We start from the raw sequence: 20618 nt of genomic DNA on the forward strand, positions 1-20618 counted from the left end.
TTAAGTTTAACCTCAAAACAGGAGTTTCCCAAGTTGAAGCCCATCACAGGAATTTTGACAAAATACAAAATTAAAGATTCCACCTTGTTCATCTTGCTAAGTAGAACCGGTGACCACAGTCACCATCTCCCCCCAGCTCAATTTTGTGAGCTCACAATGTTAAGATTCCCTTACTATGACACTGTGATGTCTGGAGTATGTGAACACACTATGCAGCTGTCCAACGGACAGGGCAGCAATCGTGAAAGTCTGGAGGGTGCCAGGGAACCTTCCCAGGAGGTCTATGAAACCACAACTATCTCCTTAACTATTTCCTAATACTTAGTCTTTTTCCACATGTTGACGCTTGCACTGACTGTGCAAAAGAAACAGGGGGGGTAAAACTGCAGGTATCTTGGTGGGAATCAAGACAGACAACAAGCTCATTAGCTGCTACTGTATCTTCACGCCGCGCCCAGAGAGAAGGAAGGGGGAGGAGCCAGTTTCCGTGGACCGTGTCCTCGAGGAAGCAATAATTATCACACCTCTAGCCTTGAGTGCGCATCTTTTTAAAATCCTAGACAACACGGGAAGTACCTGGGTCTACAGCACGCCAAAGTGTCGCCTGGCTAGTGAGCTGTGTGTGGAAGCAGCCACTTTCGTGCAGCACCATTTCTACTTGGAAGAATGACTGACAGACTATGGTGAGTCAGCAGACATTTTCTCGGAAATAAAGGAAGCAAGCCTGTCATTCAAGGACAACAACTGACAGTATTTGGTGCCAGCGACAAAATTTCACCTTTCAAATGAAAACTAGAATTTTGAAAAATCTGTATCCAATGCCGTGAGCTTGACAGCTTCCCAATACTTACAAGATTTTTCCCGAGGAGATCAGTTACGTTAAGAAAAAACTTTTAAAACACTGCATAATAACACGTCAATATTCTGAAGGACCGCAACCTTCAATGAACAAGTATTTTCCAAAAGATCAATGCATGAGTTACCAAATCATGCCAAAGGAGGACATCCATTCAAAACTCCCAACAAGACAGATCAAATGGGTTTTAATGTAAGTACAAAGTGGACTGCTAGTTTCAGATCTCGCACTGCACCTACCCTTCAAGAAGCTACCGGTTCCGAAGTTTTGATCATGAATCAAGCAGAACAGTCACAATTACCTGAAGCTATTAAAATATTCTTTTTCAAATACGTGTGAGGCCAGATTTCTTCGTATACTTCCAACAAAGTGCCACATTGCAATAAAATCATCGCACAATCAGATATGAGAATCCGGCCCAACATTGAAGGGTTTAGAGAAACGAAAACCAGTGCTACTACTCACACTAGATTTTTTAAATTAGGAAAATAACTATTTTTCATAAAACAATGCTATACTTAGGTTACCAGGCAATGGTTTCATTTTTTAATGAATTAAAATATATATAAAATTTCTTGGCTTTAATTTCTAATGTGATAAATAAAATAAAACCCATAAAAGCAAAAGTTCCTGGGGATCTTGAATCTTTAAAAATGGAAAAAAGAATATAAATGGGTCCTAAGACTAAAATATTTGAAAACAGCTGGACTAGACAATTCAGATTAATAAAGACTGAGTTCAGGTTTTTCTTTTGCTAATTCACACATTATTTGTATTTCAAGGGCCAGTAAACCACCTGAAAAAGGTTTTTTGAAACGGCATTAAAAAAAAAAAAGTTTCGGAGTGAAGAGGGGGTTAATTAGTATTGTCCTGTACAGTTTGGTTAATTCCTCTTTGGAATTACAATTCACCTACATGGTTTTGCATGAAAAATTTCACAACAAATATTCCAACTATGTAAAACGTTTAAAAATTACATTCAAAACTGGACTTTTACTTTTAAAAATCATACCAAATAGTACATCTGTCACACTGTTTTTATCAATTCTTTATTTAGGTAACAAGTTGGTTATGTTCACTGCATTGTATGAAACACCACAATATCATACTGGAAAGGTACTATCGGTACAAGGCTGGAGCAGAGTGGACAGTTTGAACAATAAACCAGTTTGCATTCTTCATTCCCTATCTTTTTACAACCCCCCAAACCCAGTAAAGGGACAGATAGCTTTTAACATCATCATGTAAAGCACTTTAACTTACAAGGCTAAAATCTAAAGAATAAATAAAATATACTGTGGCAATAATTCCTTTTAGACCAAAAATCAGGTGCACAATGAATCAAATGATCAGGAAGGCTGTCTGTATGCAAATGTGTGGCTCTCCGGAAACAGCTTCAGGGAAATGTTACAGAAAATATCATGAATTCCATTTCACACAGGACCAGATGATGACTCACTTTAACTACACACAAGGGCAATTACATCCTGCTGAAACACAATTTAAACATATAGGAAAATGTTTACAAAGCATCCACAACAGGTAAACCATGTACAAATGGATACATTCGTTGCTTCTCCTACCCCAACGGCTTCTTTTCGATAAATATTTTACTCTTCATGTTCAGCAGTAATTGGATTTACTACATGCAAAACTCAAAAAGAACTCAAGAATTCAAGGTTATTGTAAAAATAGAATTAAAATAATAATCTTCAAGTACCTTATGTGACAGCCACTCTGTACCGTGCCCAATGTTATAAAATGAAAGGTTACTGAACCCATGAAAATATCTCTGTAATATTTCCTTAGATCTAAAATAGATAATTTTAAATGTATTTATAGTCATTTCAATGTGATATTCTGAGCTTTTAAAATAACGTAAACAATTAAAAATTATACCAAATTACACACAAAACTTGTATCTTAAGAGCTGAAAAATTAAAACTATAGAAACCCACATGTAAAACAAAAATCACAATTTACATTATAAAGGCAAATCTCATCATTTAAAACAATTTGCAGCAGTGAGATGTCAAAGCAAATTATAAATAGCCATAAATTAATCCATTTGGTTTCAAAAGATTTCCTAGTGAGAGTTGAAGGATGTAGTAGGTACATGCATAAAATTTGTAAGGGTTTATAATATTATTGCCAAATACACTTTATCTTGAAAAGCAGGCAACGTTACAATTTGGACATTATTGGAGAACCCAGTTTGGTAATACAGGTAAAATTAGGGAAAAAAATTAAATAACAATTAATAATAAATATATATCCTATAGTAAATTGCTCAAAGGAAATTTCAAGCCACAGAGCTGCAAAAGGCTTCCAACTTGGTGAACTGAGAAAGGAACATCCCATACAATTCTTTACTCTTACATGCTTATATGTTGTGTGTCTTGTCTAAAAAAAAAAAACAAAAACCAAAAAACCAAAAAAACAAAAACATAATGTATCTTCAGAGTACGGCTAACTATATTCCCATGCACCTCAGGCAGAGTTTGTTATTTGTGGTGAAATAACTCCGTTGGCTCCTAGGGCCCAAAGTTCAGTACAGATGTAACCAGTATGCCAGAGGTTGGCAAAAAATACTGTAGTACAGGCAGTGCTACAAGTGGCAATTATCAGAAGACACAAATATGAACAAATGATGGGAAATGCTAATGATTTTCTGCTCATATCACAAAACGCTGGGAATCCACAAGAATATTTTTCCCTTGTATTGAAGAAAATTGTGATTAAAAGGTTTTTTTCCCCCAATTTTCAGAATCAAAAGCATTTTAGAAGGTTTATAAGGCTACCATGGGTCTTCTAGATCTCCAGCACCCTACAGGAAGAGAAAAGGAAGAATATTATTATTATTTGCCTACACCACTTCCAGGTTGGATTGAATTTCAAAAGAAAACAAAATTAGATGAACAAATTACCTTCCTTTCTTGGTTTGAAAAGGCACTTTTACAGAGAGGTGTGTGTAGTATATATTGTGTGCATACACATGGATCTATCTAATACAGACAGATAACTGGTGCGGGGTTTTTTCCCTCCCCTCTCCACCAAATGCCTTCCTCTTTCTCAAACCACTTAAAAATATTCTGGCATTGGAAAAATAGATCAAAACATCAGCTACATCTGAAGATCCAAAGTTTCAACTTAGGGCACCGTAAGCAACTTTAGATACATGATAAATATAAACATGAAGAAGAGAAGTTAATGTTCTACAGTCACAAAATATTTGTTCTAAGAACTATTTTCCCATGTGACTGATAGCCACCCTGTATCTTTAAAACCTACTTCAACAAAAACAAAACTCCTATCTGCCACTATTTAAAATACCTGTAAAATTCTTGCATTTCTTAATATCTGATGAATACTTCTAGCAATGAGGCCAGTCTTGCAATCTTTAAAACGCTCATCTTGGCAACTCCCTGACATGTCTATGTGTGTCCATACTGGCCAAAGATTAATATTTTGTGTCACAAAAAGGGGATAAGAAACAAAATGGATTTGAGTAATAAGCAAGACTTCTCAAAATGTTTTCTTTTAGTTAATGACAAAAGCCAAGCCAAAAGTTTTCTAATTTTCTATTAATACAAATGAATTTCTACTGAGTATTTTTCCAATATACCAAACCTGGTTGTTTAAATTTTTTTTTAATTTAAAAATAAGTACAACATGCATAGATTATTCCACAGCACATGCTTTATTTGGACTTGAACACTTATAATTTCATTCTAAACACTTGGTTGACATACATTTTGATGTATGTAGTTAGGCTATACAGAATATACAAACCAAAGCTGTATCGATAATACATAGGTTTTTCAAAAATTAGGTTTCAATAAAGAATACAGAGAAAGGAAAAATAACCACACATCCAACAGCTCAGAACTTCTAAAAATAAAACTACAGAGATGTAAAATATAAACAAGTCAAAGAACACACAAATTATCATCCTTGGGGGAAAAAAAAAAGTACAGGCCAGCATCTGCCATTCTTTGAAGAACTAAAATTGCTAAAGAAAACACAAATTTATTACAACGCTAACGATGAGTGTACTATTATGTAAAATACTGTGAAGCAGCAGAAGTCTACATTTACAAGTTTTTCCACAATATAATGTCATCTTGCTTATCAGTAAGTAATCTCTAATCTTATCTAGTAGGAAGTTAACTACTGATTTGAATAACTAGTAGCCTCATTTCTGGCATACAATATGAAATGACATATAATTTTGTTAAATTCAAAGTACTATAAATAGTCCATTTTAAACTATCTGATAAAGGTGTATGCAAAGGCCTTCTTAAAAAACAAGGCTATATGAATGTCATAAAACTAGTTTACCAAGATTCAAATAACAAAACGGTTCTATAAATGCATACATTACACCTCCTAAGTAAAAACCAGCAAATCAAAGATCACACAAATATCAGCACAAAGTCAAGTCATATTTGTTCACCACTCCTCTGTGTCCCTGCATCTTCATTATAGCTGTCTAATTCAGCAAGATCACTGTTTGATTCAGTATGGCTTGCCTGCATTGTCACTGGGCTTCCAGCATCACTGTTCGAAGAAGTAGCTGTGGCAGCTGGGTCAGCAGGGCTTTCTTCTCCCTCTACTTTAGCTAGCCTGTAACTAGTCAGCATCTCCTCCAGAAGTTGTCGGTAGTTTCCCCTATGATTAATTCTCATTTGCCTGAGTGCTTCCACCAATTTTCCCTGTGATCCACTTTCCTCTGCTTCCTCGGAGGCCTTTTTTTAAGATTCAAGACCCCAGTGTCAGTAGACAAACTAGGATATCACATGTATTTCATAACATCATCACAGCAAAACACTCATTTCTCTACCACGAGTAATAGAGTCTAAGCATGAGAACATTTCATTAAATAAGTATCAAGTCTTAACTTGTGTCAATAAAAATTTCCACTTGGAATATCAAGTTAATTTTAGCAAATTACCATGAACTAGTTTACACCTTATTTCACACTGGCATTTGAAGCTTCCTCTGAAATTTACTCTATTAGAATTCAACAGCAACACAAGCATTTCCTAAAACTGACTTGCTTAACAGAGGAAACAGTAATTGGCTAGAATGATTTAGTACAAAAGGAGATTAGTATTTAAAGCAATAGGAGAGGACAGAAAAGCAGGCCATTAGAACATTAGTTTCTTCATCACTGCTGCTAAATGACAGGTAAAGAGAGGAGGTACAAAATGTAGAACTATATAAACTGAAACTGGATTTTCGGGCAATTCTAATGCTTTTGTGGGTAAAAATTTACTTTCTTCTTTGTTCTTACATATTTTAATAAAAACATTTCTAGATCAAAATAAATTATTTTAAACATGATAATAAGAACAGGAAACTACTCAAGCCTTTTATATTTTATAAAGTTTTGGAAAACTGACAGGTTTCTGCAATAGCAGCTACTTATCTCGTTAGCAGAACAAGCTCTAACACTGAAGCCGATCCCAGTTAAGCTGGCAGTCTAAAAGCAGGACAACCTTACACCGTGTGCCTCCTGATGAGATGTGTTAGAAGTACAAAACCGTGTCCTATGTTCTTGCCAAAAAATGTTTAATATAAACCTAATAAAGCGAATTCCCAATTTATAGGAAAACAGGGAATAGAGGATCGTGTTAAAAGGACACCACAAGAAAACAATCATACAATCCAGAATGTAGGACATCCTATTCAAAGCTGGCTCAGAGTCATCTTTTTCAGTGGCAAGAGGAAAAAAAGTGGGGGCCTGATTACAGACTTCATTAATATGCTTGACTGATAACTTTTTAAAAGCTGAGACCATCGTTCAAAATAACTACTATCACAGTCATTCTAGAGACAACTGGGAAAATCTGGACTTGTACTGGATGGTAATTTTAAATTCTGTTGGAATGATAATAGTATTATGGCTATATAGAAAGATGTCCTCATTTTTTTTTTTCAAGTAAGCTCTACGCCAATGACCCCAAGATCAGAAGTTGCACGCTCCAACTGAGCCAACCAGGCGCCCCGAAATGTCCTCATTTTTAAGAGTGGCATGCCAAAATATGCCAAAATGATGTCTGCAATTTTCTGTCAAAAGGTTCAGTGGAAAAAAAGAAAAAAAAAAAAGTAGTGTATATACACACACACACACAAAGAGAGATAAAGCAAATATGGTAAAATGTTAACATTGTTGAATCTAGGCAGAAGGTGTATAGGCGTTCACTATGATCATTTCAATTTTTCTCGCTATTTGGAAGTCTTCACCATAAAATCTTGGGAAAATAAAACTCAAAAGAGGTTACTGATATAGATGATCTGACACAAACCATCTCTGGAGGACTGTTACCCTACAATTCTGCAACAAAGAAACAAAGGTAACACAAATATAACCACATAATACATGGCGATGTTTATGAGAAAAATGAGAGCACTTGAATGTTTTTTTGGGGGGGAGTGCCCTTACGGCAAAAAGCAAGAGATGACACTGTACGTACTATATGTCTGTATGTATATGTGTATATATATGTCTATGTATCCGCTGGTTTTAAAATATTATCTGTAAAATGCTTTTGGGAAAAGGAAATACAGCAATATACAAATAATGATAATGGATAGTGAAGTTATGTTTATTTTCTTTGAGTTCTCCAATTTTCTATCTCATGTATAGTAACTGTAAAATAACTTTTTTAATTTTTAAAACTTTTAAATTTTTTATTTAAGTAATCTCTACACCCAACGTGGGGCTCAAACTCAGGACCCCGAGATCAAGAGTCACATGCTCTTCTGACCAAGCCAGCCTGGTGCCCCAAATAACATTTTTTTTTATTTGCAAAATTTATCATATGAGAACATAATAAAATGCACCCTCTGTTAAGATTTTCCTTACTTTTTCTCCCTTACCTTTCCTTCTGTGCTAAATAAACATGTTTCCCCATATAAAGTTTCTCATTTGAATCTATTCAGGAAAGGTTAAGATGGAGCAACAAGGTGAATGCTTGCTAATCATAACCTTATTTGTCTTTAATCAGGTTTTCCAAACGGAAATTTTCTATTGGATGGTATATCACAAACAACTTTTAGTAGAGGGCATAGAGACTCCTCCACCTCACTCCCTGAGCCCTCAAAAACTCAAACCAACAACCCCTTTTTATTAGAAAAAACAAAAACAAAAAAACCTTTTAGGACATTGAAACAAATTCTGAAGTGATTATCAACCCTGGTTTCATACCAGGATTGCCTGTGTAGCTTTTAAGATGAAGTAGATACCAAATGGGGCGCCCAAGTTGCTCAGCTGGTCGAGCGTCTGACTCTTGATTTCAGCTCAGGTCATGATCTCAGGGTCATGAGACTGAGCCCCATGTCAGGTTCCGTGCTGAACAGGGAATCTGCTTGTCCCTCTCCCTCTGCTCTTCCCCCTGCTCGCACTCTCTCTCCCTCTCTCTAAATAAATAAATGAATAAAATCTTTAAATTTAAAGATATTAAAATTTCTATCAAATGATATTCAGATGCACTGGGTTGGGGTGAGTTTTTTAAAGCCTGACAGGTGATTCTGATATACAGAACCTCCAATATAGGCTCTACTTCCTTGAACTTATTGATAAAAAGGTTGTTATATTGGTTGTATTTCAATTTTGGTTGTATTTCAATTTCAAGATAAAGTACCTCTCACTCTCCATCTGACACCTATTATTACAGTAAGCATCTGTTTCTGCGAATTCTGTAGTAGTGGGAGATGGGGAGGAGTACTCGCTTTAAAAAAAATATATTAAAACCAAACCTGTAAATCAAATCAGGATGAATTTACGATTGGCTGGCATCACAAAGCCACTGAACTGAAAAGAACTTAACCTAATGACCACATTTAAAAGTCATTTTATCTCAAAGCCAATTACATTTTCCCATTGTGCTGGATAAAAGATGTATGGGTGAGACCTCTTTCCCAGCCATTTCATTTGACTCTTCAAAATACTGTTCCACAACTCTCTTATGGATTTTCATTAATATCAGAAAAGGAACCTACTGTTCAGCTGCACTTTTTTTTTTTACCTGGACTCCTATATACACATCATGTTTACACATCTATTATAGCAATTAATTCCACCTTGCAACTGTTCGTAAGTCTTTTCAACTAGACTGTGTAAACTCTTTAAGGTAAACAGAATTTCACATTCCTTTCTGTATCCTCCCTACCCCCTACGGAAGGAAAATTAATGTTTGTGCTTAGAACTTTATGGACATGATCTCATTTAATCCTCACAGGTACCCTACATAATAGGTACCACAACCCTAATTTTTGTAAGTGAAGAAATTTATAGCCTCAGAGAGATTGAAGTTGTCAGGGTGACAATACTAGTAGTAAGTGACACAGCTCGGATTTCTATACAGATGTAATTAACATCTATGTCCCTCTGAATGTTCTTTTGAATACATTATGGTAAGTAACGTAGTAAGTGCGCCATATAAATAGACACTTACTAAAGAAATAGTGCTTACAATTATTGAGGTGGACCACAAATTATTTCATATTCAAATCTACAATGTATTTCCTTGACATAGAAAGACTAATGAAATTAAAGGACAAAAAAATCATAGTAGATGGGATGGTTAAAATTATTCTGCAAAATAAACAGGCAATTATGGAGATGAGAACATAGAACTTTTTCCCTGTTTCAATTTTCAAAGTTTCACTGTCTTCTAGACAAACACAGTTTAAAAGAATCAAATCTCTCATGAAAATACGGCCTTATCCCAAATAAGACATAGGAATATAGATAAATCAGACAGCAAACAGAAGGGGAAAATAAATTTAGCACATTTAAAAGATAAAATTTAGCTAGTATTTATTTGCATTTTTAATGTAGTTGCCATAAGCAAAATGCTTCAAGTGATTAGCTAAAACAATGGAGAAAATAGTAAAGAATGCTAATATAAATATTTACAGTGTTTTTGGTGGAGTCCTAGCTTCTGCTTGTCAGCTAAAAGTAATTTTTAGAACTGAAAATCCTCAAATAGGCATTCATGAGATACAATTAACAATGACCAAGGAAGATTCTAATTAGCTGTTATTTGCTAGGATCATATAAAATTTAATGAATTTGAAATAATTTTCAAGAGTCATTTAGATGGTCGAGACCACACAAGCTAAGAGAAGTGGTATGTCATACCATCCTTAAAAATAGACCAAGTTCAGTGTATTTTCAAACAGTATAGATCTTCTCTATAAAAATGCTTTGACAAGTAAAAAAGTAAAGAAACAATTTACAAAAAAAAAAAAAAACACCTAGTATTCACATAGTCCTGAAACTGTAATATAAAAATGTAAAAGCAGCTATGTTTATAACTGATCTATTTGAAATTATCAAAATAAAAAGACTGTATATATAAAACTTAATGTGAAAATAGAATATGGAGACTCTTTTGGGCTTTTGTCCTGTCTTTCCTCCCTTCTTAAAAATCCAAATCCCTTAAAAAGATTTTGGATTAGGATAAAAATGTGTACTATTTAAATAAAAAAACTGAAAAAAAATGGGACTTGGCTGCTTCATTTCAAAAACTTTATAAAATATTCCTCATCAAAACCAGAATATCTTAAGACTATTAAAGAGATTCACAAAAGAATAGGAAGTGATTTTTTGTGGATAAGAGAGAGAAGTGGGGTACAGACATATATGTAATCTCTAAATAACTTAGAGAGGCAACAAAGAAAGGTGTAAAGAGAACAGTTTTCAGAGTTGCCCTGACTTAGATTCAAATTCTGGCTGTATGATTTGTTTAGCTTTGCAACCTAGGCAAACTACTTCCTCTCACTGACGCTTAGTCTTACCTATAAAAAGAAGGGTGTTGAGGACATCACCTATGACTTTTATATACACACACACACACACACACACACACACACACAACAGCTGGTAACTTCAAGTCCTCCCTTTACGCGTGGAAAATCAGCAACACATATGGCTATTTGATTAGTGGTATCTTTTAAATCAGAATCTAAATCAATGAAATAGTTTTGTTGGTTTGTTTTTGTTTTTTTGGTTTTTTTTGGTAATCTCTACACCCAACATGGGGCTTGAACTCACAACCCCAAGATCAAGAGCTGCATGCTCTACGGACTGAGCCAACCAGGCGCCCCCAACCTAGCATTAGTAGAAGTAAAGGGCCGTGATCTCAGAGCCCCGCCCTGTAAGAGCAGCTTAGAGCAAAACGCAGTTTTATTTTTTCTGGTCTCCTGTAGGTGATTATTCTCTTGAGGTCACAGACTCCTTTGAGGAAGTGATGAAAACCACACACATACTATACTTCTCATGAAAAACTGTGTATGTCCACGAACACATTTTCAAAAACTTTCTGGGGATTCACAAACCACCCGAGAGTCCCTGCTAGACTCTTTTCCAAAGATTTTAACAGTTGGGAAAATGTCAATATTGCTTGCATTAAGAAGTCTGAACATATTACAAAATGTTGATAAAACAAATTTAGTAAACAACTTCAGAAAACTCTCCTAAATATGAGCTTTCTGAATATATTTTAAATGTTTTAACTTCTGACTTATAGGGGCACCTGGGTGACTCAGTTGGTTAAGCATCTTGACTTTAGCTCAGGTCATGATCTCAGGGCTGTGGGATCGAGCCCCATGTTAGATCCCAAGCTGAGCTTACAGGCTGCTTGGGATTCTCTCTCTCTCTCTCTCTCTCTCTCTCTCTCCCTCTTTTCCTCTCCCTTTGCCCACCCCGCCCTCCATGCACTCTTGCTCTTTCACTCTAAAATTAAAAAAAAAAAAAAGGAATATTATAAAAACAAATTCTGGCTTACATTCCACTTGGCTTTTTGAAATTCGTTATCCAAAAGATTTTCTTTTAATGTAAGAAAAATAAATAAATCCCTATTTCTAATGGTATTACCTATAGGCATTCACAGCAGGGTAAGTCTATCTCTGATATAAAGGAATCTAAATACATCTCTGATTAACTCTGACTAGCATTCTTTTTTTTTTTTTAATATCTGTACAAAATTTTATTTTTGTTATTAAAAAAACCCTAACTGTCAGCTCCTGCCACTGTCCTTCCTGGCCACACCGTCTACGCGGCACGGATCTAAGCTGAGAACAGTTACGGAACACGTCTGTACCTACTCCACTGCTACAGTAGTTCAAGTTAAGAGCTAAGAATTTAATTCCTAGAATTACTTCATTTTTTTCTGCTTCTTGTGTTTTTTAGTACATTTCTGCTAATGTACATTTAGTATATTTCTGCTTCTACTCTGGTTCAACTTTTTCTTTTCTTTTTTTTTTTTTTTTAAAGATTTTATTTATTTATTTGACAGAGAGAGAGAGACAGCAAGAGAGGGAACACAAGCAGGGGGAGTGTGAGAGGGAGAAGCAGGCTTCCCACCAATCAGGGAGCCTGATGCGGGGCTCGATCCCAGGACTCTGGGATCATGACCTGAGCCGAAGGCAGACGCTTAACGGCTGAGCCACCCAGGCGCCCCTGGTTCAACATTTTCCTAAGGTCGTGATTATTCTGAAAGGGTAGAGTAATATTTCCCCACATAGGATTCTGGGCTGCAAAAGTTATACGGTAAATAGGGAAGTTTCTGCAATCCATATATCTAATAATGAGTTTACACTTATCATCTGATCTCTGCCATGATTTCACGAGCTGACTGCCAGCATCTCTTTAAGCTAACACTGCACATGTTTCTAACAGATATAAATACCACAGATACTCTTTGAGTCTACCATTCTTCTGCGGCAAACATATGGTGGCTCCTCACTGTAAAATATAAAGTTCAAAAGACCTCTCCAGTCTCTCCAAAAAGACTTCTGGCATCCTCAATTCTTATTTCTCACCACAGCAGTTCTCTGCTCTAGTCAAAACTAGGTCCTTTCTTTAAAGATAGCTCACACTTTGTTCTTGCCTCTCCCATACACTGGAACTATCCTCCTCCTCCTTGCATTTCTGTCATTCTAATCATTTTTCAAATCTTTTTTTTTTTAAAGATTTTATTTATTTATTCGACAGAGGTAGAGACAGCCAGCGAGAGAGGGAACACAAGCAGGGGGAGTGGGAGAGGAAGAAGCAGGCTCACAGCGGAGGAGCCTGATGTGGGGCTCGATCCCATAACGCCGGGATCACGCCCTGAGCCAAAGGCAGACGCTTAACCGCTGTGCCACCCAGGCGCCCCTCAAATCTCCTCTTTTCTCTGAAAATCTGACTTTCCCAGCAATCACTGTACAATTTACATGGCAATTCATCACATTCTGTATTTTATCATTTCTTTCTATCTCCACATAGCAAGCTGCACTGAGCGTAGGGATGGGACCAGGCCTGATGTTCTGTAAAGTCTCCTCCCTACATCAATTCACCACGTGGTAGCTTGTCCGTGTTTGATCTGCTGACTTACTAGAAAGCTTATGTATAAAGGTAATTAAGTATGCATCACCTTAACTTACAGAGTCCTATAATAATCCTATTCAAGGCCACTTTTTATCCTGAGCATGTCTCTTCAGTTTCATGGCTCTGTTGTTTATTTATTCACTGCTTAAAGAGCTACTATGTGTAATAAGTATTTTCTATCTTTGAAAAAAGTTTAAAACATTAACCTAAACATTAATTTAGGGGTATGAAACATTTCTTTAAAATTGTATCTGCTGTAAGAGCAGCCAACTTTCTTGGGGAACCTTGAAGAGATTCGGCAAAGCGTAGTGAGATAAATTTTTCAAGATTACACACCAGGAGTACATTTTCAAGCACATGAGGAAACACGAGCACTTAAATGGTTACTAATGACTCAATAACTACCTTCTGAGGGCTTATTTCCTCTACCCATGATGCTGGATGCTGTGTGGAACCTAGGATCTAGCTGAAGAGACCAGTCTCTCTTCACTCCAACACCCAATTACCACGGGCTTTTCAGTTGTGTCAACACTCTGTCCTCGTTTGCCTGATTTAGGGTTCTCTCTAAATGTATCACATGCTGTATCTTTATTTTTAAATGAATTTTTAAAGCTTTAGATACAAGTCTTAATACTTCGAGGGACCGGACACAAAAGAAAGACGCAGAAGCACTACTCTAGACCAAGATATAAAACCTGTTATTAGCAATATACAGTAGCAGCTTTCAACTCACTAAAATGTATTAATTGTAAAATTTTTCTTTTTGCAAGGATACTTTTATTGCTAAGAAAAAAGAAATGATAGGATATTGCTGTGCAAAAATGAATCCTGCAAAACGGCTCAACTAAGAGGATACATCATTTCTACCAGTGGCGGAGTCTCTCTCAAGACCTGCCCCGAGGAGCTGGAGATTTGGAGGGTGAGTCTATCTCTTCTCAACGAGTTTCATTACTAACTTTGGCTCCCTTAAATATTTCAAGCATATATGCTAAACATTAAGTTATTCATTTTTAGACGTCCAAAAACTTGAAAACCCTACAAGAAAATACTTAATCGAATTACTGACTCTGAAAGGTAGGGCAATTAAAAAATAAAAAAAGAAGGCACTGCTTTGTCTCCTGGTACTAGTGCTAAGATAAAAACACTACAGAGGTCCAGCTGACAGCTCATCAGTATTTCTAAGGAAGGTAAAGGGATAGAGCTTTGCTCTGATGAAGCACAGCAGGGTACAATAAAAATGGTTATCTCAGTTCAACACAAAATACCTGCAGTGGCAATGTTAAGGTCAAGAAAGAAATTATCTTCAGGTATTTAACTGGGCACAAAGGGGCACTGAAAGTCAGTCTTTAAAATAATAGCTCATTTCTCTATCACTAAGTTCTAGTGATGATAGCAGCCTGCTGAAGGAGAAAGTGAGATATTTAAAAGCATGTTCTTCACCTCAAAATTAAGATGTCAGGGAGGAGGAGGAGAAGGAAAGGCAGACATACAGGGAAGAAATAAGTACAGCCCAACAAAAAGGTACTTGATGCCCATTAAGTGACAACAAGCTTATCTACAAAACAGAACTGTATCTCTACCTCCAATTCTAGACATTTCCTTAAACTGACTACTTAACATGAAACGTAATAATAATTTATAGATTTCATTATGTGAATATATTATATCTAATATTGACATTATAAAATTATTTTAAATGCTTAAGAAGTAAAAGAAAACTTACCCCATCACTTTCTCTATGTGGATTCAGCCTACTATAAACAGCTTCAATAACATTGCGCCTAAAAAAAATTATGCTTTAGTTTTATTAAATTACATACAATTCAGCTTCTATTTAAAATAATACTTCATCTTGAATATGCTCAAAAATTAACTGCCACACTAAATACTTGCCAAGTTTCTACATTTCACTTAGAATTTGATTCAGCACAAGCCATTTGTTCTCACTTACAAAGGAAAGAAGGACCTTCACTTCCAAAGCACATGACAAATAATTCCCTTTAAAAAAAAAACCCTTTGGATGAAATTTTAAAGGTCTTGTATAGTGTAAGAACCATCAACCCATCTCATCTTTAGATAACTGATATACTTCTTCCCCAAAATTACTTAATTACTAATTATAAATGAACTCAAAATTAGTTCTTTTTGTTCTACTTACTTGCCAGCAAGACCTCCCCCAGGAGGCAAATTTGGGATATTTTCTGCAGACAAGATGCGCATGACATGGGCAAGATCAGGCATTCCTTCCTCACCGGACTTCTCCATAATTTCTGCAGGTTTTTAAAAAGAATTCCTAAATTAACGTGTTAGCTCAGGATTCAGAGAGAGTGAAACAGGGGGAACTATTTGGTAGTACCAATTTTATTTATTTAATTTAAATTCAAGTTAGTTAACATACAGTGTATTATTAGTTTCTGTAGTACCAATTTTAAAATGTAAAAAAAAAAACAAACATTATCTATCACACAAGGAATAAAAGTAATATAAAAAGTTATCTGCATACATAAAAGCAAAAACTGCAAGAAATGAAATGTCCAACAATACAGGGACAGTTAAGAAAATTTTGGTATAGTCACTGAGTGAAATGGTTTATAATCACTAAAAATGACCCCTGTGAACACAAGACAGCTACGTGGAAAAACACTTTGATCTAATTTTATACAAGAATAATACAAAAGTTATAATTACAAAAAAAGTGATAGGTGAATAAGGATTGTAAGAAGGACAAATATTAGGAATTGTTTTATAAGGTTATTTATCTTTAACTGAAGAATAGTTGACATACAATACTAGTTTCAGGTGTACAACATAGTGATTTGACACAGTAAGTGTAGTCACCATAAGACATTAGTACAATGTTACTGACTGTATTCTCTATGCTGGACTTTTCAGCCCTGTGACCTCTTTGATAACTGGAAGTTTGCACCTCTTATTTCTCCTCACCTAGTCTGCCTGTCCTTCCTCTGGCAACCACTCGTTTGTTTTCCACACCTATTAGTCTGTTTCTGCTTTGTTGTTTCGATTCCACATGGAAGTGAAACACTGCCTTATTTCACTTAGCATAATACTTCCTAGGTCCATCCATGCTATTTTATAAGATTTTTGATCCCGAAGTCGTTATGTTACACAACAATTTAAAATAAAAAAGGAGGGGCTCCTGGGTGGCTCAGTCAGTTAAGCATCTGCCTTCAATTCAGATCATGATCCCAGGGTCCTAGGATCCAGCCCAGGGTCCCAGGATCCAGCCCCAAGTCGGGCTCCCTGCTCTGCGGGAAGCCTGCTTCTCCCTTTCCCTCTGCCCTTCCCCCCTGCTCCTGCCCCTCCCCAAATAAATATAATCTTTTAAAAAAAAGAAAAGAAAAAAGAAAAATAAATCACAGAACTTGCTAAGGCTTAGAACAAAATAAAACATTTACATGCTCCATCTATATTTACCATTTATGGAAAACGCATCTTTAGAGCATGATTATTTGGCCAGTATTAAGACATAAACTCCTCAAAAATCAGAGGGTGCCACTTTAAAACAACAAAAAAGCAGTGTCCTCGGCAGCCACCATGCCTCCCGAGGCCCCTCGCCGTCACCATAACCTCACCGCTCCCATTCAACGCTGCCCGACTCCCCTATCTCCAAAGGCTCTATGCAGAGAAGCCTTGTCCTACTTCTAGATCTTCACATGTGCTTTTCCTTTGATCTGAAACACTTTCTCCGCCATTCCAACCAACCCATTTTGTAGAGTTCACTCATATTCGTCCTTCAGGTTTCAACTTCATATGTCACTTTCTCAAGTTCTTCTCCACCCCAAGCCCGAAGTCGGTGTGCCGCTACATACTTCCACTGCAGACGATGTTTACTGTAGCACAGACTGCAAGCTTCTTGAAGGCAGGACTGTCATTTTTCTGCCTTAGACTTGTATCTCTATAGTACAGGACTTCTCAGCCTTTGCATTACTGACTTTTTGGACCAGCCCCCCCCCTTTTTTTTTGGTGGAGGCTGTCTTGTGTACTACAAAATGTTAAGCAACATCCCTGGCTTCTACTCACTACAGGCTAGTGACACCCTCTCAGTTATGACACCAAATATGTCTGCAGACATTGCCACAATGAGGGAGAGAGAGACAGACAGAGAGAGAGAGAGAAAAGAACGACTGTGTATGTTATAAAAAGCAGACAGAGTCAAATGAATTATAATGTAAGCAAATGGGGAATCTAGGTAAAAGGTACTACATTGTACACGGAAGCTCTCTATATTTTTTCAACTTTAAAGTTTAAACTTACTGCAAAATAAAAAGTTAAATAAGTACAGTTGATCCTTGAATGACTTAGGTTTCAACTGTGTGGGTCCACTTGTATGTGGCTTTTTTTCTGATACAGTACACTATCGTAAATATATTTTCTCTTTATGATTTTCTTAGTAACATTTTCTCTTCCCTGGTTTACTTTATTGTAAAAATACAGCATATCATAGAACATACAAAATATGTGTTAACTGACTGTTCAAGCCTTCCGGTCAATAGCAGACTACTGTAGTTAAGTTTTGGGGGAGTCAAACTTATACACGCACATTTTTAACTGAGGGGGAGAATGGGAGGGGAAGGTGGGGATAGTGAGTGTGTTTGCACCCCCAACCCCCACGCTGGTCAAGGGTCAACTATAAAGTCAATACTCTTTCACAACATCAACACCGACTCTTATCAGTAAGATAAAAACATATGATATAATGAATTCCTGTGATTAACTTGGGAGGAATTACAGCACTTGATGTTCATGATAAGCCCCGAAGCAAATTTCAATGGACTCTTCAACTACTAAAAGCATAATCAGGGAAAGGGGAAATAAAATGGCACGCTTTAACAGACTATTTTCAAATGTTTCTCTTTGGTGGTATAATAGACATACTTGTCTTCTCCCTGCCAATAAATTCCCACACATTGGTCCAAGATGTGATATTAAATCTCAGGCAGACAGATGCTTGTTTTTTAAGGCCTTGTTTTGAAATACTTAATTGTTTCTCCTAATTCTAAAAGAATTACTTGATAAACAAGAGAGAATATTTTTCCTTTCCTTCTAAATGAAAAAAAAAAAAAAAATCACCTTTCTTACTTACCTTCAACCCGTGATTCCAAGTGCTTATCCAGCTCTGAATCTTTCCTCACTGCTTCATCTGAGACCTTGGGAGCATTTGAAAAGCAAACTAGTACAATACTCATGTTATCTCGACTTCCCTGTATTTTAAAGAAAGAAAAAGAAAGAATTGTATTTCCATAGTCCAGCAACTTTCTATTATTTAATTCAAAACAGTTAATTACACTAAGCAATTAGAGTTTATTTGAATCACCAAAATGTACACATTCAACACATTCATTTCCATTCCAAAGAACTATTTGAAGCATTCCCTGAAGAAACAAGATCTCTAGATATGGGTAGATCTGTAATTATTTTATGACTTTTATTTCCATGTACCTATTCTTACCCACCAGCACTCTACAACCTAAGAAATGAAGGTATCTTTGTATGTATTACATCTTCTAAACTGTTTCCCACTCAAACTGCATAGTTCCAAAGTGGCTTACGCCCAAAAACACATGTTCCCAAACGAGTGTGCCATTTTCACCTAGCTAATTAACCTGCATCAGAGCAACGCTAGCAACTCTACTGAATTTGACACAGCTGAAAATTACTGATCATTAGGAGACCCAAGACACTATACTGAACAATTACAAGCAGAGAAGAAAACAGATTGTAAACTGTTCTGAGGATAAAGCAGCGAACAACGGAAGGTAACTGAACGGCTGAGACAGTCAGATATAATAACTTTTGGAGAAAAAACATGAGATTGTTATACAGAATCACAATTAGTGTCGGTCTGCAGAGGGGAGCCAAAACCGCTAACTTCGGGACAAATTTTACTGCTGCCTTGGTAATCACACTACCGTAGACAAACCATCTATATTTTTTAAAGTAGCACTATTACCCTGAGATTATGAGAAATAAACTTAAAATGTTCTCGTAACTTTTCCTATAGGTGTATTACTTTGAGTTTCACAGAACAGTGACTTAGAATAGTGACTTTTTCAACCCACCCCCACCTAAAAAAACTAAGTCAATGGAGGTGGTAGGCCACTTTGTCTGATGGTGCAGTTCGCCAACACAAGTGAAGAAAGCCAAGGCCACGTGCATTCTAGTCTTTTCCAACATTATGGCCAGAATCTAGGCAGACATTTGTCTGGTTCAGACTTGCCACCTTTTTGGAACCCACATGATACAGCCAAAAAGACACAATGGCCTTGAAAAAACTTTTGCCACCACCTCCTAAACTTCAATGTAGCAAAGCTTGAAAACAGTAGAGGTCAGGCCTTAAGAAGGCTTCAAAAAGAATAACTCTTTCCACAGACTCCCATGCTTTAGTGGGAAAAAATATCATGAGTATATAACCAGATTCTCCGTATCTGAAAAAAAAAACAAACCAGGATTTCAAAAAATCAGGACTGGTCCAAACTAATTTCATTCTTTAATGAAATCCACCAAGACTTTCACAATGACTTTGTATTAGAAAATATGCACTGGCTGTATGAATATATATACATATCCACACGAACACACTATGGTTCCAAATAGCATCCTCCCCCCACCCCCCAGAAGAGTCAATACATTCCACAGGAATCATAATTGACCATGTAAGTACAGGTCAGGCAAAAGCTTTATACCACAGACACTAAAGTTATACACACACACACACACACACACACACACACACACACACAATTTCCATTAGGTTTTTATGTTATAAAAATTACATCTTGTCAGTTGGGAAATTAACTGACATATAGTTTCAAGAAGATTAAATATCAAAAAATAAAGGAAATAATTCACATTTACACCTTAGCTATGTGTGATTCCAATGATGCTTCTTATATTTCTACATAAAGATGACTCTCACAGGGGCTCTGGGTGGCCAGTTGAGCAACTGACTCTTGTTTTCAGCTCAGGTCGTGATCTCGGGGTTGTTGGGCAGCACCCACCCACCACTCCAAGGCTCTGCACTCAGCCCGGAGCCTGCTTAAGATTCTCTCTCCCTCTCCCTCTGCCCCTTCCCCACCCTCTCTCATTCTAAAATAAATCAATCTTAAGAAAAAAAAAGTCTCGGGGTGCTACAGTGGACTCACAGAGATCTTAAAAATGAGGGGAAACAGAGTGGTACTCCCCATCTGTGGACACGCTGCGAACTAGCTGAAGTAGCTCAGCTTTAACATCTGATAACACTACATTTCTTTCAAGGGCAACCTTTCTTTTCCAAGCCGGGGTCTTGAGAGGTGCTATGATAAAATGCAAGTCCCATAAAAAAATCAACATGATACAGGAAATGAGGGTGGCCGTACCCAA

General features: G+C 36.5%; 1 protein-coding gene across 2 annotated transcripts in view; it reads right to left on the reverse strand.

The window, feature by feature from the left end:
• Nucleotides 1-1886: 1886 nt before the first annotated feature.
• The window catches only part of PPM1B (protein phosphatase, Mg2+/Mn2+ dependent 1B), a 72344-nt gene continuing 53612 nt past the window's right edge, over nt 1887-20618 (reverse strand). Inside the window, exons 3-6 of one of the 2 annotated variants that reach the window (XM_040623519.1) lie at nt 18343-18460; nt 15397-15508; nt 14962-15019; nt 1887-3683 (exon numbers count right to left, since the gene is read on the reverse strand). In XM_040623519.1, the coding sequence (XP_040479453.1) occupies nt 3654-3683; nt 14962-15019; nt 15397-15508; nt 18343-18460 (318 nt within the window). In that variant the 3' untranslated portion in view covers nt 1887-3653. Of the gene's footprint in view, nt 3684-4533; nt 5605-14961; nt 15020-15396; nt 15509-18342; nt 18461-20618 lie in introns of those variants that run through there. The other variant, XM_040623518.1, reaches the window with a different exon arrangement.

Source organism: Ursus maritimus, unplaced genomic scaffold (genome assembly GCF_017311325.1).
Source record: "Ursus maritimus isolate PB19 unplaced genomic scaffold, ASM1731132v1 scaffold_6, whole genome shotgun sequence".
Lineage (NCBI taxonomy): Eukaryota > Metazoa > Chordata > Mammalia > Carnivora > Ursidae > Ursus > Ursus maritimus.